The sequence below is a fragment of the Bos indicus x Bos taurus genome, chromosome 4 (genome assembly GCF_003369695.1).
Source record: "Bos indicus x Bos taurus breed Angus x Brahman F1 hybrid chromosome 4, Bos_hybrid_MaternalHap_v2.0, whole genome shotgun sequence".
NCBI lineage: Eukaryota > Metazoa > Chordata > Mammalia > Artiodactyla > Bovidae > Bos > Bos indicus x Bos taurus.
Window position 1 is genome coordinate 15718058 of NC_040079.1, and position 27507 is coordinate 15745564.

Sequence of the window (27507 nt, forward strand, 5' to 3'; positions counted from 1 at the left end):
TTTTCTCATCCAAGCCAGGTTGCTTTGCTATTCGTAGAACGCAGGAAGCACACAGCTGCCGTGGGGTTTTGCCCTTGCTCGTCCCTCTGCCTGCTGTGTTCTTATCCCATATCTGTATGACTCTCTGTCCTCCTTTGAATCTTTACTCAAGCTGTCCTTTGAAAAGAGACCTTCCCTGGCCTGAAATTACAACCCCCTGAAACTCAGCATTTTCTCTCTCCCACCTACTTTTTTGCATCTTTTTTATATCTTCTGTACTACAATGCAAGCCCCTTTAGGGTAGGGATTTTCTGCTTAATTTCCAAGACTTAGAACAGTTGTTGCTTAGCACAGAGTGGGCTTTCAATAAATATGTGTTAAATAAATGAAAGAAAGAACCTAAGAAGGTAAACGTTATCTCCATTTTACACGTTAGAAATCCAGAGCTTCAGGAATTATGTCATGTACCCAAGGTCATACAGCTAATGAGTGATACAGTTGGATCTCAGAGCCAGATCTGCACATTCACAACCCATGTCCTTTCCTCTACGCCTTTCTGGTCACGGCACTTAGATCCTCTGGGCTCTAGTTTTCCCATCAGCGTAAGTGGCCTTATTGCCCTTTTGCTTGCCTCACAAAGAAACGCAAAGGTTATAAAATCAAATGATGTAAAAATATCCTGAGAACTTGAAAATGCTTTATATGTACAGGAGGGTGATAGTAATTATTTGGTTTTTTAATAGAAGTTTTACAATTTTTGCTTTTAGTTTTAGTTCTTCCACCTACTTCAAATTAGTATGAAGTAAGGATTGAAGTTTTTTTTTCCTTATATGGATATCCAATTGTTCCAGCAACAATGGTTGAAGTACCTATCATTTCCCACATTTAACTGTCTTGCTCTTATAAATAAACAAATACCATACTTCTGAATTTGTGTATTTAAGCTTATGAATGCTATTCTAAGAATAGCATAGTTTTTGCTATTCCGTCAATATCATCATATTCCGTATTTACAGTACACTCTCACTTGGTCTCTTCAGGCCAGTGGTGTACTTAAATTATGATGAGAGTATTTTCCAAAGAGAGATTATACCCTCTCTAATGTAAGTCCCAGCCGGGAAACAGGACATGCAGATATCATATTCATGGACTAGAAAACTCAGTATTATTAAGATGTCTATTTTTTCCAAATTGAAGTCTCAGCAGGATTTTGGTATAAATTCACAAGTTGATCCTAAAACATATATGGAAATACAGTGGCAAGAATAGTCAGTTTTAGTCACTCAGACAGTTTTGAAAAAGAACAAAGTTGAAGGACATTTAATGTGAGATTCAAAACTTTCTATAAGCCGCCACAGTAATCAAGACAGTGTAATTAATGACAGATGTGTGACTCAAAACAGGAAAGAAAGTCTAGACATATATCTATTATGTCTGTGATCAGTAAATTTTTTTTTTTTTAAACACCAAGATGCCAGGGCAGTTCATTAAGAAAGGATAGTCCTTTCAAAAAATGTTACTGGAGATTGATTCTCAGCCCTCTTGGAGGAGGTTTGTCTTACAGCTTCACCATCAGCAGTCGTCTTCTCTTCTAGAATTCCTCTCTGAGAATTCTGGCAGGATTCAGAATCCCCCTACCTTTTGGAACCCACCTCCTTATCCTCTCCCAGAGTCCTTTTCCTCTTAAAGCCCTCTTCCCTAGAATCTAGCTTTCACCAAAACTTCCTTCCTTTCAGTCTCCTCCTCCCCAAATTCTCACAGAGGCCCACTCCCAAATCCCCCTCGTCAGAGCTCTCACCTTACACCCCCTCTTTGCCTGAATCTCCCTCCACTCAGGGCCCCCTGTTCCCCCCCACCCCCGCCTATTCTCCCCAGAATCTTCCTCTCCTCAGAGTCCACGACCCCTGCATCGCCCTCCTTCAGAAGCTCCCTCTCCGCAATCCACTTTTCCCAGAACTGGCCCCCTAGAGCCCATTTTCACAAAATCTTCATCCTGGGACTTCTCTGATGACTAAGCCTCCTCGCTCCCCATGCAGGGGGGCCTGTGTTCCATCCCTGGTCAGCAAATTACATCCTGCCTGCCACTACCAAAGAAGACGCATGCCACAACTCATGCACAAGGAAAAGCAAAGATCCCATGTAACTAAGACCCGGCACAGCCAAATATATAAATATTTTAAAACAAACAAAATGTTACCGGAACAACTGTATATCCAAATAGGATAAATAACTAGCCCTTTTCTGGCACAAAATGTGAATATTCATTCAAAATGGATCAAAGGCCTAAGACTAAAAGCTGAACATCTAAAATCTAAAACCTCTAGAAGAAACAAAGGAGAAAATCACTGTAGCCTAAAGATTTCTTATGACGCAAAAATGTAGGTAAAGATTTCTTATGACACAAAAATTAAGAACCATAAAAGAAAAAATTAATAAATTAGACTTCATCAGAATTTAAAACTTCTGCTTTTCAAAAGGCACTTAAGAAAATGAAAAGACAAGCCATAGACTTGAAGATAATGTTTGCAGGACACATTATCTGATAAAAGAATTATATCCAAAGCATATGAAGAACTCTTACAATTTAGTTATAAGAAAAACTACCCAATGAAAAAATGGGCAAAAGATTGGAGTACTTTATTAAAGAAGATGAAAGAATGGCAAATAAGCACATGCAAAGATCCTCAACGTGTTAGACATTAAAGATAGACAGGGTAGCACTACACATCCGCTAGAATGCTTCTAATCAGAGCCAACAATACCAATATTTGCAAGGATGCAGAGTAACCAGAGCTCTAACAGGTTGCTGGTAAGGATCTTAAATGGTACAACCACTTTGGCAAGTTCTTTTCAAATTAAAATTAACCATATGAGCAATTCTAATCTCACTGACTTCCCAAAAGAGATGAAAACAAGTCGGCAACAAAAACTCATATATGAATGTTTGCATGAATGTATATAGATAGTATCTTATTCATAATTGCCAAAAAACACAACAACCCAAATGTCTGACAACTAACTGGTTAAGTTATAGTATGTCTATCCACTGTAATACTGTATGCAGCCAGGGTGTGAGTCTCCAAATCATGCTGAGCAAAAGAAGCCAAATGATTTTGTTTATGTGAAATTCTAGGAAAGGTAAAGCTAATTGCTAGTAATGGAAATCATTATCAATGGTTGCCTGAGCCTAGGGAGGTACTGTTAATTGTAGAAATGTATGAAGAAACTTTAGGGGTGATGGATATTCTTCACCTTCATTATGGTTGGTCTTTAGACAAGTATACTTTATGTGTCTGCTAAAAACTCTTTAAACTGTACATAGTAAATGGGTACATTTTGTGTTGTATACTGGTTACACCTCTCCGTAAATTAGATTTTTCAAGTGAGAGAAACTGAAAAATCTAAGTAAAAATTGAATTTAGGCCACTGTAGAGTGCAACAGAAAAATGTGTGATCTCCACTTACTTTAGGGACTTCCATCCTAGTAATCATGGTAAATGATTACTAACTACATAAGACTGGCAGGATGGCATTCCCTGAAGTCTTGCTCACCTTCCACATTGATTATGAGGGATAAGGAAAACATCAAAGTAGAATGGAGACTGGGATTTGAAATTCTATTTGGATAAAATAACACCTTGTCACCACCATCACACATTCCAGTCCAATCAACTGCTGACAATTCTCTGTTGGTGTCAGAGGAGAGATTCATCTTGCTGTGTGAAGAAGAAAGAAAGACTGATGAACTTATTTCAAATTGTGCAGCATTAGATGAAAGAGGACAGAAATGCTAATGTGTGTGTAGGTCAGTTGCTTGATTTTAGAAATAGCTGAAAGTATATGAAAACAGCAGCAAATGAGTGAGAGACACTTGAGGCTTTTATAAATAGATTAGACTGATAATTTGGGCAGATGGTGTAGGCACAAGTATTTGAATCTCAGCAAAGTATTTGACTGAAATCTCTCATGATATTCTTGAGGATAAAATAGAGATGTGTAACACACATGAAGAATTTAACTAGGTTCATAATCATATAATTATCATACCTGAAGCTCTTATGCTAGGAGAGTTTTGTCCTCACTCTTCTCTTGAATATGACTAGCATATATTTACACATTACTTAGATGAAGGCATCATTAGCATGCTGATAAACTGATATTTTTGGCACCCCACTCCAGTACTCTTGCCTGGAAAATCCCATGGACAGAGGAGCCTGGTAGGCTGCAGTCCATGGGGTCGCTGAGAATCGGACACGATTGATCGACTTCACTTTCACTTTTCACTTTCATGCGTTGGAGAAGGAAATGGCAACCCACTCCAGTGTTCTTGCCTGGAGAATCCCAGGGACGGGGGAGCCTGGTGGGCTGCCATCTATGGGATCGCACAGAGTCGGACATGACTGAAGCGACTTAGCAGCAGCAGCAAACTGATTTTTTAGTGAAAACTAGAACTTTAATAAGCTGCAATTACAGGCCACATCTCAGGACTTCCCTGGTGACTCAGACAGTAAAGAATCTGCCTGCGATGCCAGAGACCTGGGTTTAGTCACTGGGTTGGCTAGATCCCCTGGAGAAGGGCATAGCAACCCATTCCAGTATTCTTACATGGAGAATCCCCATGGACAGAGGAGCTTGGCAGATAACAGTCCATAGGATCACAGAGAGTCAGACACGACTGAGCAGCTAAGCACACAGAGGCCATGTGTGCAAAATAAGAAATCTTATTCAAGTCCAAAAAAGAGAAGTACACAAATTTTGGATAAGGGAAATGGTTTTGTAGGAGCCATGCAAGAACAACAAATCTCTAGGGCTGTAGTTGAATATAATTTTGATAGGAGTCAGTAGAGTAACTGTAGCTGCCATAATAACAGTGGCTGATTTAATAAACATTTTTTCCCACCATAAGGAAGATGAAAGGAATTTGGGTTTTGTTTTGCTTTTTCTGTTTTTTGAGATTCCAAAAGTCAGTGACATCATGCAACCTGTTTCACTTAGCATAATGAGGTCAAGATCCATCCATGTTGTCATAAATGGCTGGATATCCTCATTTTTTATGGCTGAATACTATTGCTGTGTGTGTATGTGTGTGTGTGTGTGTGTGTGTGTGTGTGTGTGTGTGTGTGTTAACATTTTCTTTATCCATTGATGGACACTTAAGTTGTTTCCATGTCTTGGTTGCTGTGAATAATGCTGCAGTGAACATGAGGGTGCAAGTGTCTTGAGATCCTGAGTTAAATTTTTTTGATATATATATACCCCAAAGTGGGATTGTTAGATCATTTGGTAATTCTGTGTCTAATTTTTTGTGGAACCTCCATTCTGTTTTCCATAGCAGCTGTACCAATTTACAGTCCCACCAACAGTACATAAGGATTCCCTTTATCTACTCACCAACACTTGTATTTCTTACTTTTTCGATAATGGCCATTCTAACAGATAAGAGATGATATTTTGTTGTGGTTTTGGTTTGCATTTCCCTGGTAATTAGTGGTGTTGAACACCTTTTCATGTATGTGCCTGTTGGCCCATGTGTATATCTTCTTTGGGAAATGTCTATTTTTAAAACTTGATTGAGTTTTTGGTTACTGAGATGTGAGTTCTTTTTATTTTTGATATCCCCTATAGATGCATGATTTGCAGATACTTTCTCCCCTTTGATAGGTTGCTTTTTCATCTTGGTGGTAGTTTCCTATGTTGTGTAGAAGCTTTTTAGTTTGATGTCAGCGCATCATAGTATGGTCTTAAAAGAATGCTGAAAAATCGAATCTTGCATAAGACCTTGAAAGAAACAGCATAGAGAACAAATTTTACTAGCTGATGCGCCAGCTTCTTAAGGTTAAATTGATTCTGTAGGTGGATACTTTTCTTCACGGAAGGAGACTCCTAACAGAAACCTATCAAGAGCATGATATTCATTTAGTTTATAACATGTTTTTTCTTTCCTGGTACTTTTATGGACTTCCTTGGTGGCTCAGACAGTAAAGAATCTGCCTGTAACGGGGGAGACCTGAGTTTGATCCCTGGACTGGGAAGACCCCTGGAGAAGGGCATGGCAACCCACTCCAGTATTCTTGCCTGGAGAATTCCATGGACAGAGGAGCCTGGCAGGCTACAGTCCATGGGGTCACAAAGAGTCCGACATGACTGAGTGACTAAGCACTACTTTTATAAACTTACAGCATCTTTGAAAGGTTAGGAGTTCCAGTGTAACTGTCCTACATAATGGATAGACTTTTGTATCATCTATAGCAAAGTCAGTTTATTCTTGTTCCCTTCCTTACCCTCAACCAGTTATGTGGGGTGTGGCATCTTACATTGTAACTGGTTGATACTTAAGGAAATAATGGTTTAGGGTCAGCCTTTATCTGGAATATTAAGTAGGGATTGAGGTTTGATACTCATCCCTTTTTTCCAGCTGAGGAGTTTGAGTCTCTCCTCTTTCCAGCCTTCCATTATATAGACCAGGATTTCTGCTCTTTTGCTGCTTTTGTTACAGAAGTGTTGCAGAAAGAGGATTTATTAAATGAGATACAAGTTAGTAGAGCAATTTCTAAACGATAAAGGATTCCCCAAGGATAAAGTAGTATTAGCTCAAGTTGCAGCTGATGCAACCTTGGCCTGTAATAGATCTATGCTGTTTACGATTATATATCACTAGCTCAGCCATTATATTTATATCTTCTTAGTTATCTAGTACTTTCCTGGTCAGAAAATTTCTCTCTTCAACCCTCTAGTTACATTTCTATCTACATTATTCTTGGTGTATTTCATTGTATCAAATTTGTTGAAAAGATTGATACTATCCATCAAGAATACCTGTATCTTCCCATCTTGTAACTTCATCATGCCTCTCTATTTTCATATATACCACCCATTTGTTGTTGTTGTCTTTAATTTCAAAGGAGACAGGACCTCTTTCCAGAGACCACACCTTTTCTGTATACTAAATACTAATAAGCTAACTGAAGTCCCAAACACCACCAGTATCATGACCTATCCGCTTTTCTTTCTAATGAGGATAAGGTCTCCCCATCTTGGAACAGCTTTTGATTGACTCATTTTTCTCCTTTTTTGAACCTTTCTATGTCACTGCAGAACTTTTCAAGCATATGAGGGCCTATAACTGATAACCATGTTTTCTTTTGATGCAAGAGTGAGTGTGATGTAGCATATCAAATTCTCAGCCTAAAAAATCATGACAACAAGATAATTTCAGATTGTGATAAATGCTGTGAAGGAAATAAACAGAATAATGTAAGAGTAATTGGAGGAGAAGGAATTGGCTTTGTATAAGCAGTAATTTTAAATAAAAATTTTGTCTGAGAAAAAATTTCGAGGTCTTGATCTCTGGATGAGGAAATTGAAGATGAGAAAGCATAAATAATTAAGTTAATTATTTGCAAATGTTTTATTTTAAACAGTGTTCATTATATAATTTTGATTATATTATTTGAATTTTAAAGTCTTACTTTAAGGCAAAATTTATTTCCTAATAGTCATCGTTAGATTTCAGAAGTCTTATATATCTGTTTTTCTTACAGTTAAATGAAGAAAAATAACCTTCACTAGGACATTATATTTATCTCATTGTCGTTGATCCAACGTATATGTATTGAATGCTTACCACATGCCAGGCACGCTACTGGGCGCTGGGGATAAACAGAAATAAACCAGACACAGCTCTTTCCCTCAATAAACTCCACTGAGGCAGCTTTTAGGGGTAACAGATGATTTAAATTTATCATCGACTTTGAAATAGATTCACTGTGTCCGTTACAGTAGAAAGTTCCTCACTAGTTTTAAGAAGGTATTTTACGAACATACAATTCAGCATTTAAAAGTGGTTTTATTTTATCAAATGGAGTTTTTATTCTGAATAGAAAGTGAACATAGGTGGAAAAAAAAAAAAACATGAATCAAACTGTTACAGTAATAACTGAACAGGGGACAGATCACTTCATTTATGGTTGAGTCTTGGGAAAACGTCACTTAGGAGTCAGAACGTATATTCAGTGTTAAGGAATAAGTCTGATTCAGTGGAGAATAGAATGAAAGCTAATTTGGTGTGGGAGGGGAGCATTGATCACAGAGATGGGATTAAATACCAAGGTATACTTAAAGGACCTGGATAAATAGGCGTGACTGGAGTAGAAGGTTTGTATTGGTAAACAGTAAAAGATAAAGCAAAGTCATTCAGTAGAAAAAAAGATTTTGGTTGTACCATAATAGTAACATGTTCCTAAAATCCTCAGTTCACTTGCAGTCTATTTTACTGTTTCTTCTATAAAGGGATTATCACAGTGTGCAGTTTGCAGTTGTATCATGATTCTAAATAAATCTTTGTTTACACCCCTAAATGTGTTCTATAGATACTGAGGCCAGAGTCATTAGCCCTCCTCAGGTTAAAATGATCTTTTGTTTTTCAGTTACTTACACGCCAAGTCAATCATCCACAGAGACCTCAAGAGTAATAGTATCCTTCCTGAACTTGTCTGCGAAGTTTGAAAACATCTGACCTTTTCTCCTGCATTTTATCTTCACATTATGTAAAACCAGCTTTCATGCTGAGTTCAACAACACATTGTAAAGGGAATCAATAACTGGGTTTGCACAGGAGGGTAATAGTGCATGATACTCCAACCTGCTTCTGGTTTTTGAACAGCTAAGCATTGCAAAAAAGAAAAGCCTATTAAGTCCTTATGATAGTAGGACTGTGATTGCTTATGTCCTGTAAGCACTATAACATGCATAGTTTTGTAGCTATCTACTAGCTTCTTTCAGTGCCCTGACCTTGTTCAGTGGTCGTTGAGATGTAATTGACGGCTCTACATTATATAACAATGAGATGAGGCAAACATAACGTTTCTTCTTGCTCCGTAAGCCCGATTCAGATCCGATCTGCCAGGTGCCTAAATGCCAGTGAAGAGCTTTATAGCCTTCCTAGCAGTGCCAGAAGGATATTTGGGCCTCTTTTAGTAAAATCCAATGGGGAAGTCCCAAGGTCTCCCACAAACTTAGGAAAACAGCTTACCTCATCTTACCATGTTTGAGGCACCAAAAATCCTAAAAGCAGGTCACACAGTTCAAATAACACTATTTTTAAAGCATACTTATTAACTTTAAAAGGAAATGTGAAGTACTATACTTCCTTTTAAAGAATATCATAATAAAGAATTGTGGAAATTATATCTCATACCTAAAATCTTCATAATGCTTGCTTTGATAGGAAAATGAGACCTGTTGTTTTCCTTTACTTAACTACACCTCAGATATTTTTCTTCATGAAGACCTCACAGTAAAAATAGGTGATTTTGGTCTAGCCACAGTGAAATCTCGATGGAGTGGGTCCCATCAGTTTGAACAGTTGTCTGGATCCATTTTGTGGATGGTAAGAATTGAGGCTATTTCTCCATTAATTAAATTTTTGGCCCCTGAGATGCTGTTATTAGAAAGTCATTGAAGATTTCAACTATAGTGTTCTCATAGTTCTCAGTATACACAAAAACCAATGTTGATCTTATTTTGTTATAAATAGATTTTAATTTTATCTTTAGGAAGAATATTATGGAACCAGCTTCAGTATATCTTAAACAAAAGAATGTATCTTTTATAAGCACTGCTTAAGTTTTATTCAGAATTGTCTCTCTAAAATATTTTGTGTTTAGAATGTTCTGTGTATGTTGTTTCAAAAAAGAAGTATGCAATTTAAAAGTAGGTGTGATTTGCAGCCATTATTAAGGTTTCAATAAAAGAACTACTCCTTTTAAGAACAAGAGACTGTTTCACAATCTTATTTAAGCCTAAATTGGAAAGTTACTTTCTTTAGACTAGAAAGAATGGTATAATTATGGGCAGCTGGGAAAAGAAAAAGAAAAATGAAAGGTAGATTTTAAACACTGTCAGCCTTGTGTGCCCTGCATAGCTCCTTGTTCTTTCTTTATTCCTATTTCTGCTTTGTGGAAAAGAAGAGAGAGAAATTATAAGAAGAGGGAACTAAAACTTTTGTTCAGTTCCTTTCAGCATGCTGTGAAAAGGGTGGTCATAGGGCTTTTCTTAAGCCAGCTCTTCTCAGGAGGGTCCTTAAGACCCTTCAAGGTTTCCCAAGGTCGTCCTGTGTGAGACTAGCTTTTTCTTCATACTGTTCAACACATCACAACAGATTGAATGCATAACTGAGTATGTGACCGTAGCTGGCTGCTGTTAAACCAGTCAAAAAGAACTACAGGGACTTCCCTGGCAGTCCAGTGGTTAAGGCTCCATGCTTCTACTCCAGGGGTCACAGGTTCAGTCCCTGGTCGGGGAACCAAGATCCTGCATGCCTTGTGGCATGGCAAGGAAAAAAAATGGCAGTAGTGTTCTTCTCACTAAACTTTGTTTTTGAAAATCTAGTTTTCATTTTTTTTTTAAAGGGTAATCTGTCTTAACGGCTAATGGTTGTTTTATAATTTAATAAATATTTTAACAGTTCCTCAGTTAAGTTTTAATATGCTCAGTATCCATAGGTATAATCCACATAAACAGATGCTTCTTGGGGTCCTCCATAATTTTTAAGACTGAAAAAATCCTGAGACCAAAAAATCCTTGAGAACCTGTGCTCCAAGTTGAATACAGGATGTTCCAAAACTGTTAGTGCAGTTTTAAGTTTTGAATAACTGAATCTGCAGTAAAACTTTAGGATACCTGCTGGAAAAAGCAAAACTGCAAGGACTTTCAAAGCTACATTTGCCTGAATTCCCTGAACTTATCTGTAGCAGTTCTAAGAAGAGGATTCTGAATTAGTCAAGATAAGCCTGGGGTTAAATTTGGCTATGATTTCTTATAATAACTGGCATTAGAGTGAGTGGCAAGGTGGAAGGGGGTTGGCCTTGGACTTGGAGTCCAGAGGTCTGCACTCTCGTACTTTTGACTCTTAACCTGCCTGTTTCTTGACCTCCTCCAAGTCTTTCCATCTTTAACACTGGGTTGAACCAATGGATTTTGAATGCCTTTTCTGGGATTTAGTAATTAGAGCTAGCTGTATTTTTCTTTAATATATGTTTGTTTTAATAAATAATTATAAACAAACTAATTAATCATTGTAATCTGGATCTCAGACACCTTTAAGTCATACACCTTATAACAAAGATAACCGTGTGTCCTGCGAGAAGGTGAAATTGCAAAATCTACAATTATAAAGAAACAGTTGATACATGTTTTAAAGGTGTGTTTATTTTAACTGGTGTGGGAAAGTTAGGCTCAGTCAAGTCTCCAGGTTTGTCCTTTTCCAAAAATCTTAGATTATACAGTTTATAGACTATTATACATTGTTTTATATTTTCTTTTAATTTCTTTTTTGTTAATACCTGGGGAGATGGGTTCATCCTTTATTCCACCAAGCTGAGTTTTAAGACGAGAGATTAGTCAGTAGTACACTTAATTGTTGAGTAAAATCCTTTTGAGTTGATCCTGCCTTCATAAATAGGAACATCCATAGACTAGGAGAGAAGAACTTGGTCAGAACCAAAGGTTAGGTAAGTCCCTGAATTATTTACAGTGGTATTCTCAATCTTTATTTATATCTTAAATAAGAAAACCTTTTGTGAAAATCTTTATGTTACTAAATTAATTGAGGATAAATCATGCATTTCTTATAAATAGATCACATATGACTTTTCATCAAACCATCTACCAACAGCAGTGAAGTAAAACTAAATTTCAAGAAGGCAGTTCTTCAACTGTTCCTCACAAAATTGCATCCTGGCTTTGAAAATTATGTCTGTATCATAACCAGCCTCTTAATAATCTGGCTTGTTCATTACATCACAATTGTGTGGGGTTATTTTGCACTGTACTACCAAGAACAGTTATCAAGAAAATACATGACAAAACCAAGGAGATGTAACCTTCACCACACCCCGACGCCACCCCATCCTTGACTTGCATCTGGGTCTCCCATACATCTTTCCTCAGTGGTTCTCAACCTTGGTGGACATTAAAGTCATCTGCGGAGCTATAAAAACTAGCAGTTGAAGCTGTTCCCATCTCTAGACTCTGATGGTGTATTATTGAGCTAGTATGTAGTCTGGATGTTGAGAGGTGAAAGGCTGCTTAGGTGATTCTGTTTTGCAGGTAAGACTGAAAGTGCTGTCACTCCTTATAAGACAGTCTGCCCTGCCTTACCCTGACCACTGACTGGGAATCTTGTTCCAGGTCTTTGGGCCATTTTTGCAGCTTGTCCTGATTTTGGTATCAGACTCATGTTTTCACAAAGTCTTGTTACCCTGCAGTTTCTCTAATTTCTTCCTGATGAAACAGTCCAGAAGATGCAAGGTGAAGGAACTCTTTAAAGCCAATATTTAATCAACCATTTGTTGTATTACATGTAAATGGCTAATAAGGAATCTAGTTGTAGACTATAGTAACTGGAATGTGTGAAAATATAGCAAATATGATTAGGTCTGTATCTTTGCCCAAGAAGAAGCAGCCAAAAGAATCTTAATACCATTTTCTATTAAATCTACCTACTGTCTCTCGGTTTTGTTAATAAAGCATCCATGGCATAATTACACTTCTTTTGGAGACAGGAAAGGCATTTGAATGTATCAGTCTTGAAATTTTACCATGATTGTCTAAGGTGTGCTGAGATGAGGAGATTCATTTGTACCAATGGGAAAACTTACATTCTCAGGCGATTACCATAGTGGTTATGCTACTTCCAAACATCTCATAATGACAGGTCTAGGGTTTCTTTCCTGAGTCAGTAATGGAAAGTGGGAACTCACTCTTAATAGGAAAAGTAATGGGAAAAATTCAAATGGCAGTAATGGTATTTTGTGTAGAAAGAGGGTAGCTGTTAAAGTTTTTTAAATCTTAATAATGTATATGGAATCTCAGTACTGTTTCTCTCAGAGTTTACAGAGCATTTATTTTTTGTTTATCTTTGATAATCAGTTTTCTTTCCTTGGCCATAAATAAGAGAATTGATTACATATTTTACATAGGTTATTTAATGATAAAAACATTGTTCTGGTTATTTAATGATAAAAACATTGTTCTGAGAATTATAATAATTTGGTTTTCAGTCTTTATTTGGTTGATGTGAATAATAAACAAGAATATTTTTCTTTTTATGTTCTACCAGGCACCAGAAGTAATCAGAATGCAAGATAAAAACCCATATAGCTTTCAGTCAGATGTATATGCATTTGGGATTGTTCTGTATGAATTGATGACCGGACAGTTACCTTATTCAAATATCAACAACAGGGACCAGGTAAATATTCACCATTTCTTGGGGTTCATTTTATTATTTGTCAAGAGGCTCCAATTCATTGTAGCAAAGAAGTAAGTCTTGGATCCCGGATAAAGCATGAAGGATAGAACTCTTGATCTTGGTTCCAGGTTTAGAATTTTTTGTTCAGTACTTTTGACAGTAATGGCAGCGTGTAAGACCTTTCCTTGAAATACCATACTTCAGTGTTGTAGTGGAGTGAACCTCCTGCTCTGCTGACTAGAAACTAGAGACACAGTGCTGGCTCTGGCTCCTGCCTCGTGACCCTGGCACAGTGCTGTAGCATCTGGGCTCAGGCCTTTTACTCTGTCACAGACTGTCTGTGCAGGTCTGAGCAGGTGCTCAGCTGTGAACTTCTTGATACCAAGTCCTTTTAAAATGACTAAGATTCCTCCCTACTTTTTAGATTTTTAAAGCTAGATAAATGAAAGGACTGTTATATCATGCTTTCATTTTTCTGTGAGAAGAATTCAAATAGGAGGGGATTTTTTACTTCTCTCTTCCTAAGCTCCTGCTCTCTCTTCCTTGTCTTCCAAAGTGTCAGCATAGCCTCGTTCAGCTCTTTGTAATTTTGATCCCAGCCATGTTAAATTCACCTAGGCTTTTAACACTGGCCAAGAAAAATGAATTTTCTTTACTGAAGTTACCTCATATACCTCAGCATTTTAAGAGAGTGGGTGTGTGTGTGTGTGGAGAGAGATTGCAGCAGTTACACTGTTAATATATTAGAGAACAATAGTTGACCATATAAACTGGGATTAAAATAGTATTTATACATTATACTGTGATTTGTATGTGAATCACCGGAATAGTTTATTTTAAAAATGAAGATGCTGGAGCAGATGCTGAATCATTGGGGTGGGGTCCGGGCATCAGCATTTTAATGGGTTTGCTGGGTGTTTCTAACACACACGGAGAGTCACCAGTGTAGAGTCTTTTTAAAAGCATGAATGTTGTATGTGTTTGATCATAACCTCCCAACCTAATGAAATGATAGTTTTTAATGTATAATGCTTCCTTTAGTAGTTTTTTGGTCAGCAGTTCAACTGTCAATCTTTTTGGTAATACTGAAGCTTTCTAAAGATACTGGGTAGCTTTCTCATTAAGAATTTTTGACTATCATGTAATATCAGAGAAGTAATCTAAATTGTCATATGCTTGTGTGTACTTTTAATAAGTATGACCCTAACTCAACAATGGCCTTGATTCTCTATCTTGAGGATTTTTTAAATTGGCTACATTTCCACCTAAGTCAGTCTAAAACTATTTTTTTTTTATTGTTGTTTGGTCTAACTACTTCATAGCTTTAAAATGTTGAATTATATCTCTAAGTTTTAAAAAGAAATCTATGACCTGGCTTCTGATGACCTGATTCTTTTAAGCCTCCATGAAACTTAGATTCAGAGTGGGCTAAAATAGAAGCTAAAGAACATAATTGAAACACTGCACTTACTGTCCTTGTGACAGATCCTAGATCACTGAGATGATTGATTCGATGATGGCATTCTGAGGAGCAAGATTGTCTCTAATTTACCAGCTTCATGTACCCTGCCTCTTACAGTCTTATTAACTCAGCCATCCAGTGTAATACCCTGTGCCATGTTCAGTTTTCCTAGCCATGCTGTTCTTCTAGATGAATTATGAGGGAATTTTAGTTTAGTTTTAGTTGATTTATCATAGAGACAAAAAATAATAAAAAAAATTATGAACCTAAGGTCTGGATGAAATCCGTTTGTCAGTGAATAAGTTTGTTTTAATAAAATAATAAAGTTATATTATGGAAATAAGTAATAGTGTCTCCAAAATACGGAAAAAACATCCCAGAGTTCTGCACTCATCCACTTCTTGGCATTTTAGGTGCTTTGTCCTCCATGGGAGTGTAATAAATGCTGTGCAAGGGCTTACTTCCCATGAGAGAAGTGAGTGACCAACAGAAGGGTAAGGCCTTTACTAGTTAATTCTTTCTGGTAGTATAGTTAGAGCCTTCTGGAATTTGCCAGTCTGAAACCAAGTGTTTGATGAAGAAAAAAGGATATGAAAGAATTGTGTTCTCTTCCCACCATCCCCATTCTACTTCATTACTTCCTAGTCTGCTTTCTTTAAGAGGCGCTTTTCATGGAACTCCCTCTTTTGAATCAGATACTCTAGTCATCCTCAGTGAAGTAACCCCAGGTAGTGTTGCATCCATCTCCTTGATTTGATTTTTCTTTCTGTCTTTCTCATACTTCAATTTCTATGGCTCTCAGATTGGACTTCTGTTTGAAAATCTAGGAATAATCTTTATTTTTTCCATGGGAGATGGTACAGCTGCTTCTTTACTATGTAATATAGGCCCATCCCCCCATATTCTCACCCCTCAGAAGTCTGAGGTGGCAGGTTTTGCCTGTAAATTCAAGATAGGACAGGTCAAACAGCCTGATGTGATGGCAGATGTTGGACTCACAACCTGCATGACCTAGCCACTGTAGCTCTCTAGGTATCTTTTTTTTTTTCCCTATTATTAAAAATAAGAGATTGAACTAAAGAATTCCTTAAAGTTAACAAAGATTGGATTCTTTCCTAAACAAGCCCCTTAACTCCTTGAGGAATGACCATCCCTATATGACTTTGCTGAGTAGCATGCCTTTTTATTTCACTTACCGAAGTGCCAAAAGTCTGAGAAATTGCTTTGTCCTTTCCCCTGTCTTTATCATTCTGTTTTGCTGTCTAGTCAACCTATTCTTACCTCTTGTAGTGCAGCTTCGCTACTAAATTGGGATTAATAATGTGCTCAGTTAAGCTAGGTATAGTGACTTTTTTTTCTCTCAGAGCAGAAGTGCTGTGTCATCTTAGAAGAAAATAACAGATGTTTATATTTCACATGAATTCCAGTTATTACTGCTCTATAACCAACCACCTAAAATGTAGTGACTTAAATGATAAATCTGCAGTGTGGGCTTCTCTCAATGTGGAAGGTTTATCTCTATTTCACATGGTATTGGCTGTGATCAGTTCACTGGCTGGTAAAGTATCTACTTCCAAAATAGCTCATTTGCATACATGAGAAGGTATGACCAGTTAACCAGTTAACTGTCAGCCGGAAGCTTAGTCGTGGCCAAGGGCCAGGGGCCTCAGTTCTTGTCAACATAGGTCTTTGTATGAGGACTTTTTCACAGGAAGCTTGGACTTTCTCACAGTATGGTGGCTGGGTTCTAAGCTGCAAGATCTAAAGGAGACAGGAAATGACAATTACCAGGGAATGATAGCAAGTATATTCTTGTTGTTGTTGTTTAGTTGCTAAGTCATGTCCAACTCTTTTGTGACCCCATGGACTATATAGCCTGCCAGTCTCCTCTGTCCATGGCATTTCCCAGGCAAGGATACTGGAGTGGGTTGCCATCTCCTCCAGGGGATCTTCGCGACCCAGAGATCGAACCTAAGTCTCCTGAATTGGCAGGTGGATTCTTTACTACTGAGTCTCCAGGGAAGCCAATAAGTTATCAACATGCAAACTAGTTTATTTTAATTAAAAAATTTGTGATACCTACTGTATGGGATTTAGAGCGATACAAAGAGTATACAAAGAGCCTGTGTGAATAAAACACAGGCTGTGCTCTCAGGGGAGTTCACAGTTCTGTTGAGGCAGTGCAGGAGGTGATATTGAGGATGAGCAGATGTGTGCTCCAACAAAACAGGAGTGAATGGAGGGCAGGGATACCAGGAGTGCAAGTATAGATGTGTAGACTGAGGATGAAAGTAACCAGTCCCAGAATTTCAAACCAAGCTGTTGATTTTGTAGTATAAGTGCCAGTTTAATTTCCTATCCATAAATTACATCCGGGAAAGACCTTCCCTTGAAAGTTTAAATCATTGCAAAGAATGTAATTTTCAGTGTATTATATTGACATTTCCAAAAAATGTGATTATATAACTTTTAAATGTACCAATTAAAATCTAAGTCATACTTTATTTCGATACTTACCATCATTCTTTGTTCAAAAAATATAAAACCTCTTCATTAATTTTTATAAGTTTCGGAACTTCCATGGCCATCCAGTGGTTAAAACTCTGTGCTCCCACTGCACGAGACACAGGTTCTGTCCCTGGTTGGGGAACTAAGATCTGCACAATGCAGCCAAAATATGTGTGTGTGTGTGTGTGTGTGTGTGTGTGTGTGTGTGTGTGTGTATATATATGTATGTATGTATATACATACAAAACATGTATGAATGAATATTATATATATACAAATTTCTGCAAGTTTTACATGGCTCTTTTTTTGCCTTTAAACTATTGAATATTTGTATTTTTCTTTCTCCAATGAATTGTTTTCCTAATGTAACATTTTTATGCTTTAAAACCTCTTATTGATCACTCAAATTATATCTCTGCAACAAAAAATACAGATTTTAATTTAGAATTTTTTTAAAAAGTTGCCAGTGACGTTAGGCTCTGTTAACTTTTTAAATTCCAAATTATCTATTAACAATTATTAATATATACCTGATGAAAATAACATACAGGTTTTGATATATAGAAACAGGTAAAATTTTATTGGAAATGTGTATTTTAATGAACAACATGGGATTTTATTTTCTCTTCATCCATATATTTGTGAAAAATAAGACTTTTGCTAGAATAAGCAGGGACTTAGCATCAGTCCTTTTTCTAGTTTTATTTTTAAAGAAGTGCTGAGAAATATTGTTCAAATAAATATTAAAAGAGTATGGGAAAGTCAGAAGTTTTGTTACAACTGTATGCAGAGCTCAGCAGACCACCCTCGGGTTCAGTAATTCATTAAGTCATACAGAACTCACTGGAAGTTGTTAATACTCAGATGATGGTTTATTAAAACAAAGGGATATAGGTTAAAATGAGCCACAGGAAGAGGCACATAGGGCAGAATCCAGGAGAGTGTCACAAATGGAGTTTCCAGTTGTCCTCTTCCAGTGCAGTTGTGGCCAGTACTAAGTTCTGGCAGCCACATGTGACAGCATGCAGAAAGTATTGCCAGCCAGGGAAACTCGCTCGAGTCTTGGAGGCCAGAGTCATTCTCAGGCCTCAGTCACATAGATACAGTTGGCCACCTTAGTTTTTAGCCCCTGCAGAGGTCAAACTGATATCATATAACTTAAAGCCCTCTGTGCTGCTGCTGCTGCTAAGTCTCTTCAGTTGTGTCCGACCCTGTGCGACCCCATAGACGGCAGCCCACCAGGCTCCTCCGTCCCTGGGATTCTCCAGGCAAGAACACTGGAGTGGGTTGCCAAAGCCCTCTCAGTAAATCACAATGATAGAATAAGACTGTCTGACATGATCTTAGACTCCCAGGTAAACAAAGGCACTCTTATCAGGCAGAACATTTCAGCGCTCAGAGATTACCTTCCAGATGGTGCTGGTGCTTAGTCGTTCATTCACTCCTCCTCCAGGGGATCTTCCCAATCCAGGGGCTGAACCAAGGTCTTCTGGGACCCAGCCCTCCCTTTGGGCAAGATTAATTCTTTACCATAACTGCGTCACTGGTTATTTGAACTCTTCTTATGGTCGTGGTTTAGTCGCCAAGTTGCGTCCAATTCTTGCAGTCCCATGGACTATCGTGTGCCAGGCTTCTCTGTCCATGGGATTTCCCAGGCAGGAACACTGGAGTGGATTGCCATTTCCTCCTTCAAAATGTATAAATATATGCATAGAAATACTATAGTTTTATTAAATTAAAAGTAATAGCAAGTTATTTATTTGGAGAAGAGTCATTAAAATTGAAAATTCTATCTTTATAAAACCAATAATATTTCACTAAAATACTCTAAAAGTTGAATTTAATAAGAAAATATGTATCTGTTCTACTAGTTGATCACATAAAACCATCTTAAACTATTTCACAAGTCCTCAAAATAACAAGACTTGTCAACTTTCACACAGATTATATCGCTTGACCTACTTAATGCTTCTATTGAATTTCTTCTTTGCTTTATTAAAAAACAGAAGTTAATTAATGTCAGTTAAGACAGAGCCATGGCTAACAAACACATGAAAAATGCTCAGCATCACTCATTATCAGAGAAATGCAAATCAAAACCACGATGAGGTACCATCTCACGCCAGTCAGAATGGCCGCTATCAAAAAGCCTACAAACAATAAATGCTGGAGAGGGTGTGGAGAAAAGGGAACCCTCTTACACTGTTGGTGGGAATGCAATCTAGTACAGCCACTATGGAGAACAGTGTGGAGATTCCTTAAACTGGAACTAGAACTGCCATATGACCCAGCAATCCCACTGCTGGGCATGCACACCAAGGAAACCAGAATTGAAAGAGACACGTGTACCCCAGTGTTCATCACAGCACTGTTTACAGTAGCAAGGACATGGAAGCAGTCTAGATGTCCTTTGGCAGACAAATGGATAATGAATTTGTGATACGTATACACAATGGAATATTACTCAGCGGTTAAAAAGAATGCATTTGAGTCAGTTCTCATGAGGTGAATGAAACTGGAGCCTAGTATACAGAGTGAAGTAAGTCAGAAAGAGAAACATCAATACAGTATATTAACACATATATATAGAATTTAGAAAGATGGTAATGACGACCTTATATGCAAGACAGCAAAAGAGACACAAATATAAAGAACAGACTTTTGGACTCTGTGGGAGAAGGCAAGGGTGGGATGATTTGAGAGAAGAGCGTTGAAATGTGTATCACCATGTGTAAAATAGATGACCAGTGCAAGTACAATTCATGGAGCAGGGCACTCAAAGCCAGTGCACTGGGATAACCCAAAGGGGTGAGGTGGGGAGGGAGATGAGAGGGGGTTCAGGACGGTGGTACACATGTACACCCGTGGCTGATTCGTGTCAATGTATGGCAAAAACCACCACAATATTGTAAAGTAATTAGCCTCCAATTAAAATCAATTTATTTTTTTTAAGTCTGTGCAAGGAAAAGAGACAAAGCCACGGATCAGAAGCACATGGCCATAACTGAAGATTTTGTGAACTCTCACAAGGAAAAAATTTGCTCTTTGAACAATAAGAAGGAACTCACTAAAATGTAACTGAGAACTGTTCAACAGGTTGAAAGCTGAAAGATGCCATTGGAACTGACAAAATGTTTCTTAAACATAAATGATGAAACAGTGAAACTACATAATATCTCCTCTGGCTGAAACATTCAAGAAGTTTAAAATGCTTAAGTTAAAAATAAAATCCTAGTAAACAATGAGGACTTACTGTGCAACATAGAGAATATCTTACGATAACCTGTAATGGAAAAGAATCTGAAAAAGAATGTATATAACTGAATCACTTCGCTGTAAACTAGAATCTGACACAACACTGTAAATCACTACACTTTTCTGTTGCATGCCAAAGATTATTTAATAACGTCATTAAAAAATTATTTTAATAATTAGCTGGCAATTCAGTTGATTTTGCTGAAAGCAAAGAATTGGAAACCAATTGTCTTACAAAGGGATTTGCTACCCATTCATTAGAGTCCAGTTAGCAGTATTTGAAAGCGTCCCTTTGGTACCCTGAGCAGTTTTACACCTTGGCGCAGTGTGATACATGCAGTATATTGTGATTGCAATATGTCACACAATGCAGTGTCATTTACGCAATACATTGTGATATGCAATATATTTAAAGTGCACATGTGTAAAAGATATGCCTGTTATGAAGTGGGAGAAGAGCAGTTACAACAGAGGAGATGGGAAAGGAGGTAAGCGAAATTAAACTAACTTCACTTTGGTGGTGCTCGGGCAAATCAGCGTGTAGTTAAGTGAGGGTTAGTACAGCACCAAACCAGAAATAACATGAAGTAGGATATCAAACTTGACTGCTCCTGAAATTCATCAATTCTGCCCTGTAACCAAGGATCTCTGACTGCCTCTTTCCACCTTAGGCTCTGTTGTTGTTCAGGAGCTAAGTCATGTCCCCATGGACTGTAGCACTCCAGGCTCCCCTGTCCTTCACCATCTCCCAGAGTTTGCTCAAATTCACGTCCACTCAGTCTTGTCGTACTGTCTATCCATCTCCTCTGCTGTCCTCTTCTCCTTTTGCTTCAGTCTTTCCAGCATCAGGGTCTGAGCATCCAGTCTACCCCTATTGAACCTGTTCCCTCTAAGATCAAAATCCCTCTCTTCTCCCTGAGACTTAAGACTGCTAACATCTGTCTTTGCCCACTTTTAAAAGAACCACAAGTCAGAAAATTAGAAAAGAAAGAAATCAGAAAAATTACAAATCTCTGCGTGCAGGGAAGATAAACCTTTTTACTTTGTTAAACAGAAGATATTAGTTCCCACTTCACCTTCTCTCTGGAGGAGACTCTGATTCTCAGGCTTATATAACTCAATGCCCCATTAGAATTTCCTCAACAAAAGAGTTCAAAGTTCAGATGCCAGAACAGCTGCTTAACAGATTAACTTTGGTTAACCAAAGGTTAACTCTTGGTTGAATGGAAGAGGTACGATCTGATCTGTGTTTCAGAATGGTTACCCAATCAGTGGGAAAATGGGCTGGATAAGGAAAGACTGAAAGTGTGGGAAGCAGTTAGGAGACCTTTGTAGTACTCACGGGATCATGAAGATTTCAGCTTGTAGCACATTAAGCATTGATTCCCCATAATCTATGATATATAAGACTCTGAATACTAGTGGCATTGTGCTTTTTAATTTTTTATTTAAGTGTAATGTACATACAGAAAAATCCATATTTTACATGCACAGCTTGTTGAATTTTCAGTGTTTTCACTTATTTACAAGATTATATGATTTGCCTTTTTTTTTTTCCTCCCCAGATAATTTTTATGGTGGGACGAGGATATCTGTCTCCAGATCTCAGTAAGGTACGGAGTAACTGTCCAAAAGCCATGAAGAGATTAATGGCAGAGTGCCTAAAAAAGAAAAGAGATGAAAGACCACTCTTTCCCCAAGTAAGGAAAAGCTTTATGTTACCTAAAAGGACAGACTGTTAATTCTAATGCATATTTTAAGCACTTTTTTAGAGCACACAGTTTATATTCCACAGATTTGGATTACTTGTGATTATGTGCAGACTCGTACAAGTAAACACATTATTATTAAAGGTGATTTATAAAGGTTGAACCTAGTAACTTAGGATCCCAATACAAAAGATTCAGAAGCTTTTGCTTTTGTCTAACAGTTCTCAAACGTTTTGATCTCAGAACCATTTTCTATACTTAAAAATTATTGAAGACCCCAAAGACCTTTTGTTTTTGTAGGTAGTAATTCCCATTTTAGAAACTAAAACTAAGGTTTTAAATATGTATTTATAAATTTACTTAAACATAGTAAAACCAGTACATGTTATATAATGTTTTATGAAAAAATGTATTTTCGAAACAAGAAAAAATTAGAGAAAAGTGACATTTGTTTTATACTTTCTCACAAATTGCTGCAAAAAGAAGACAGCTGGATTCTCTGCTTTGCATTCATTATGTTGTAATATCTTACATTATATAGCCTCTGAAAACTCCACTTATAAAGTAATGACATTAAAAAAGGCAAATAATATCTTAGTGCAAAATAGTTTTCTACAGACTACACTTTGTGTACTGCTACTTTTATTCTTCTTGACAATAAAATAAATAGGTTGCAAGCATCCCTGTAATATTAGGTTATTTGAAGAGGCATTTTTACCTGGAGCAAAAAGAGAAGGCAGCTCTTGGTGTTGTCTGCCATTCTCTTAACTCTTGGAAACTTTCCACAGATTGTTTTCAAGTTGAAAGGCTAACAGCCTTAGTAATTTTTCATAAGCCTCATGAACTGGAACTAAGTACCTGAACAAGCTTAGAAGTTTAGCTGTAGTAGGTACGGTCATAAAAATTCAGTGTTTTATAATACCTCGGAAATTCATCATACTCAATATAAATCTGTTTCAGTTAAATTCATTGGAGAAAGGAATGGGCGGCCGTCTATGGGGTTGCACAGAGTCGGACACGACTGAAGCGACTTAGCAGCAGCAGCAGTTAAATTCATCATACGCTGTATAAATGTTTCAGCAAGTCAGTCTAGATTTCACGTGGGAAGTGCTGACTTCCATAACTCAGCTACCAGAATTACTGACTTGGTCTTTTGTGAATCTTATGCCTTTGAGTACCCAGTCCTAGCTAAGTTTCTTGGAATTCAGTATTATAGGAATGTGTGAGTCTTTTATTCCCAACTAAAGAATTAAAGATAGAATTTATGCTTTTAACTAGTCTCTCTTGTCCCAGAGCAGGGAGGGAAGGCTGAAGGGCTGGGTGGGTAGATTTGTTTTACAAACTGGAATTCTACATTGCTATTCCTTTGAGGAAGAGTTGGGGTTTTTTAAACCCAGGACACCACTGGCTTATGACTTTCGAAGTAAATGACCAGTGTTGTTGGCCAGTGTCAGCAGGACTCCGCACCGTGTTCTCGTTTTCACACCCCAGGTGCTGGGCCCTCCTGTTTAATGGGGTTGATGGACATTAATAATGCAGATTATATCCTTAGGCTCACTTTTCAGATGGTATTAAAAGGGACAAAATGGTCATATTTCTAAACATAAATAATATTTTACTCTTTTCATGGTATTAGAAAATGAAGTCCATATATGAATATTCCAGATTATTAAACGCTGACACTTTAAGAACTTTTTTCACATTTTCATTATAGGATCTCTCTTCCCACCATAGACACAAAAATTTCAGATGGCTACAGGTTTACATGTAAAAAACAGAATTATAACAAATGATTTTTATAACCTTAAGGTAGGAAAGACTCTCCTAAGCAAGAGACAAAATTCAGAAGTTATCAGGGAAAAAGATAAGCAGGTATGACTACATTAAACATTTTACATCTCTATATAGTAAAAACAATATTGAAAGATAAATGCTGAGGAAAAAAATTGTAGCATGTATAATAAAGAGTGATTATGTTATACAGATCCATAAGTAAATGTAGACAGTAGAAAACGAACAAAAAATATGCACTGGTGATTCACAAAAAAAATACAAATGGTGAATGAACTTGGCACAAGATGTTAAGAATTCAGTGATAATCAGTAAAATACAAAGTCACAACTGTGAAATACATTTTTTTTTTTTGTCTCTCAGATTAATAATATATCCAGCATTGGGAACAATGTTGGGAAGAGCTTTTCTTTTAAATTTTGTTGGTAGGAGTGTAAATTGGTTTGGCCTTTTGAAAGGACTTGGTAGACTCCATAAACTTAAAGTACATACACCTTTTGCTCTGGTTTTTCCACTCCGAGAAATCTACTCTATATGCTACAGAATCTGCTTCCAAGTATCCAGATAGATACTAGACTGTTAACTGTAATAGGAAAAATGAAAGACATAAAGATCAAGGTGTCTGTGTAGATGGCTTGGATATCAATGAGGGGAAAAGAAAGTAATGCCGAAAAATGTGTAGTGTGACACCGTGTTAAATGGTGGTGAGGGTGGGGCTGGGCTCTGTTTTCATATGTGCATGTTTATGCATAGGAAAGGTCCAGAAGAAAGTATAGACTCTTTAACAGTGGTTACCCCTGGAAGGTACGATTTATACTTTTCTGTATTATTTGAATTTGTATTTGTGTGTTATAATTTTAAAATTTTTGTAACAACGCTTACTTCTTTGCCTTCTTATACTAATCATTATACAGATTTCGTTTAACTTAAAAAAAAACTTTGGTAGCTCAGAAAAAAAATAATAATAGTATGTAATGTGTAGAATACTACTGTATAGTATATAATCAGAGTAGTAATCATGTGGCTGCTAAAGTTTTATTGAGTACTTTCTATATGCCAGGCATTGTGCCAAGCTCTTCATGTGTATGTTTCATGTGTTATCATGCCATGTGCCTTCAGGAGTCATAACCTGTTTCTTTGTACCTTAAAAATGTGCTGAATTTATACATTTTGTTTATTGGTGTCTATTTGTAGAGTTTTCTTGTCTTTTTTTTTTACTCATGGGTCATCATCTGTCACTTCTCACTCCTGTGGCACTAGGGTCATTGGGGCCCTATTTTTAATTATATGTGTGAAAGATATTTCCCATTAACTAAATTTCTTTAAAGAATGAGTTGCTCTAATGGTTGTGTGTATGAAGTCATATAGTGCTTTAGTTATTTATGCTCCATCTTCTTCCCAAAAGGGACTTGTGGTCTGTGAGAAATAGGTATATAGTTGATTTTAAATTTTTTATTGTTTACTATTCCAAGGCTGGCAAATGATCTAAAATTATAAGATGTAAATAAAAACTAACTATGGGTTTCTTTTCTCATTCAGTTTATAGAGATTAAAAGATGTAATAGGTAATTTTCTCTTCTTTTAAAGGAAAAGTATGTTTCTTTAGTACATTCCAGGCATTTGGGATTACAGTAAAAACAATGTAAGATTTCATACACTTTCTTATAAAGTATAATGGGGCTCTTAAAGATTAACACCATCTACATTTTCATTCTCTTTTTCCTTTTTTTTTCTTTTTTTAGATTCTCGCCTCTATTGAGCTGCTGGCCCGCTCATTGCCAAAAATTCACCGCAGTGCATCAGAACCCTCCTTGAATCGGGCTGGCTTCCAAACAGAGGATTTTAGTCTATATGCTTGTGCTTCTCCAAAAACACCCATTCAGGCAGGGGGATATGGTACGTTTCCTGTTCACTGAAACAAACCGAGTGAGTGACAGCATGTAGGAGGGTAGGGACAAAAGAAAGTGAACAAATGTTTGCTTATATATTTGTTAAATTGAATAGGATTTTCTTTTTCTTTAAAGGTGAACAAGAGAACATGTGTGTTTTTAAAGTTTGGATATAGTTTTCTTCCCAGTCTAAAACCCATAGTTAGCATTACATTTTCAACATCGAATTTTTTTTTAATTCATAGACATTGCTGAAAATTTATAATACCTTTTCCAGAGGCTTTACTTCCCATTCCAAGTTTGTTTTGTTTACTTGGTTAGTCTAATCATTAAACTTTAGTTAAACTTTCCCCACCTACCTTTTGCTGTTAGCTATCCCGCATCCATTAGGGGCTCCAAGAACAGCACTGTCTGCATGTGTGTGTTGGCAGGTGGGAAGCTGATGGTAAGTTAGGCTGTGTTAGTGAAGGTAAACTGACCAGGTCTAATTAGGAGTCACTAGAATTGAATAAGCTTATTTTTATTAATATTTTTTCTTATAACTATTTATTTTTGTAATAATTTAGAAAATATAATTGTTCTTTATTCCCTTACAGCAGTATAAATTATTGGTGCAGGTAACCAAAGATATTACTGAGGAGTGGCATGTTTGACATGAGTGACATGGTTTAACTTTGGATTTTTAGTTAATATTTCTTTATATATTAAGGATGTCTTACACATTATAGAAGTCAAATTTACTGACAAAGGTATTGCCTCCTCTTCCTCCCCAAAAACACAGCAAAATTCTCTGGGAACTCGTAGCATTGTTGGTTTTCTTTTGGATGACTATGGTTGCCAAACAACCAAGTAATTGATTTTTTTTTAATTATTATTGCTTTAGATTATACTCACCTCTCATGATGCCTGTTAGCAATCACCTTTATCCATGTGTCTTGTAAAATATCTTTCCTCCTTATATTCTTTGCCCAACAAGAGTCTACTTGTTATGAATGAGTACTATTTTCTTTTTTTGATTCCCCAGTATAATTAGTATGTTTAGTGCTTTCTAGGACTTCCACTTTCTTGTGTTAAAAAAAAAAACAAACTAATGTGGCAGTCAGTATATTCTTACTGTGAATCAGAGTCTTTACTGGGAATCAAAGTGAAAGAAGCAGCTGTTCTGACTTCAGAGTCAGCCTAGGGACCAAAACCAGCCTCTTAAATACACCTTCATTTATTCAGTTTGGATTTGTGATGATTTTCATTATAGCTGACAGTTCAAGGTTATTCAGTGGCACACAGATAGCATCTGCATAAATGCCTTTCTTCTTGAAAATAAAGGAGAAAATTGGGAAGACTTTACACCAATAGTTTAGTCTTTAAGTACCACAGATAACACACACCATAAATAAAATTTTGAAATATTTTAAGTAAGTTAGATTTCATCCAGGGAAATCACTCATTGATAAGTTTGACATAATTTTTGCCCTTCTTTTGGGTAGCTTAAGATAAACAATACCATTCATGCTTTTTAAAATCTATTCATAACTTTTAGTTCAGGAAAAGAACATTTCTTGTATTTTAAAAAGTGAGAATAAGAAAATCATAAAAGAATGTGACTTATTCAAAAACATCAAAATTCATGATCTCTAAATTTTCCAGTGACACTAAAGATACGAT

General features: G+C 36.9%; 1 protein-coding gene across 7 annotated transcripts in view; it reads left to right on the plus strand.

Moving 5' to 3' along the window:
- The window catches only part of BRAF (B-Raf proto-oncogene, serine/threonine kinase), a 176635-nt gene that overhangs the window by 129588 nt on the left and 19540 nt on the right, over window positions 1-27507 (plus strand). For 4 of the 7 annotated variants that reach the window (XM_027538827.1, XM_027538823.1, XM_027538826.1 and 1 more), the window contains 5 exons: window positions 8406-8452; window positions 9249-9367; window positions 13100-13231; window positions 22022-22156; window positions 25699-25852. In XM_027538827.1, the coding sequence (XP_027394628.1) occupies window positions 8406-8452; window positions 9249-9367; window positions 13100-13231; window positions 22022-22156; window positions 25699-25852 (587 nt within the window). Of the gene's footprint in view, window positions 1-8405; window positions 8453-9248; window positions 9368-13099; window positions 13232-15106; window positions 15188-20154; window positions 21435-22021; window positions 22157-25698; window positions 25853-27507 lie in introns of those variants that run through there. The other 3 variants (XM_027538828.1, XM_027538829.1, XM_027538830.1) reach the window with 3 other exon arrangements.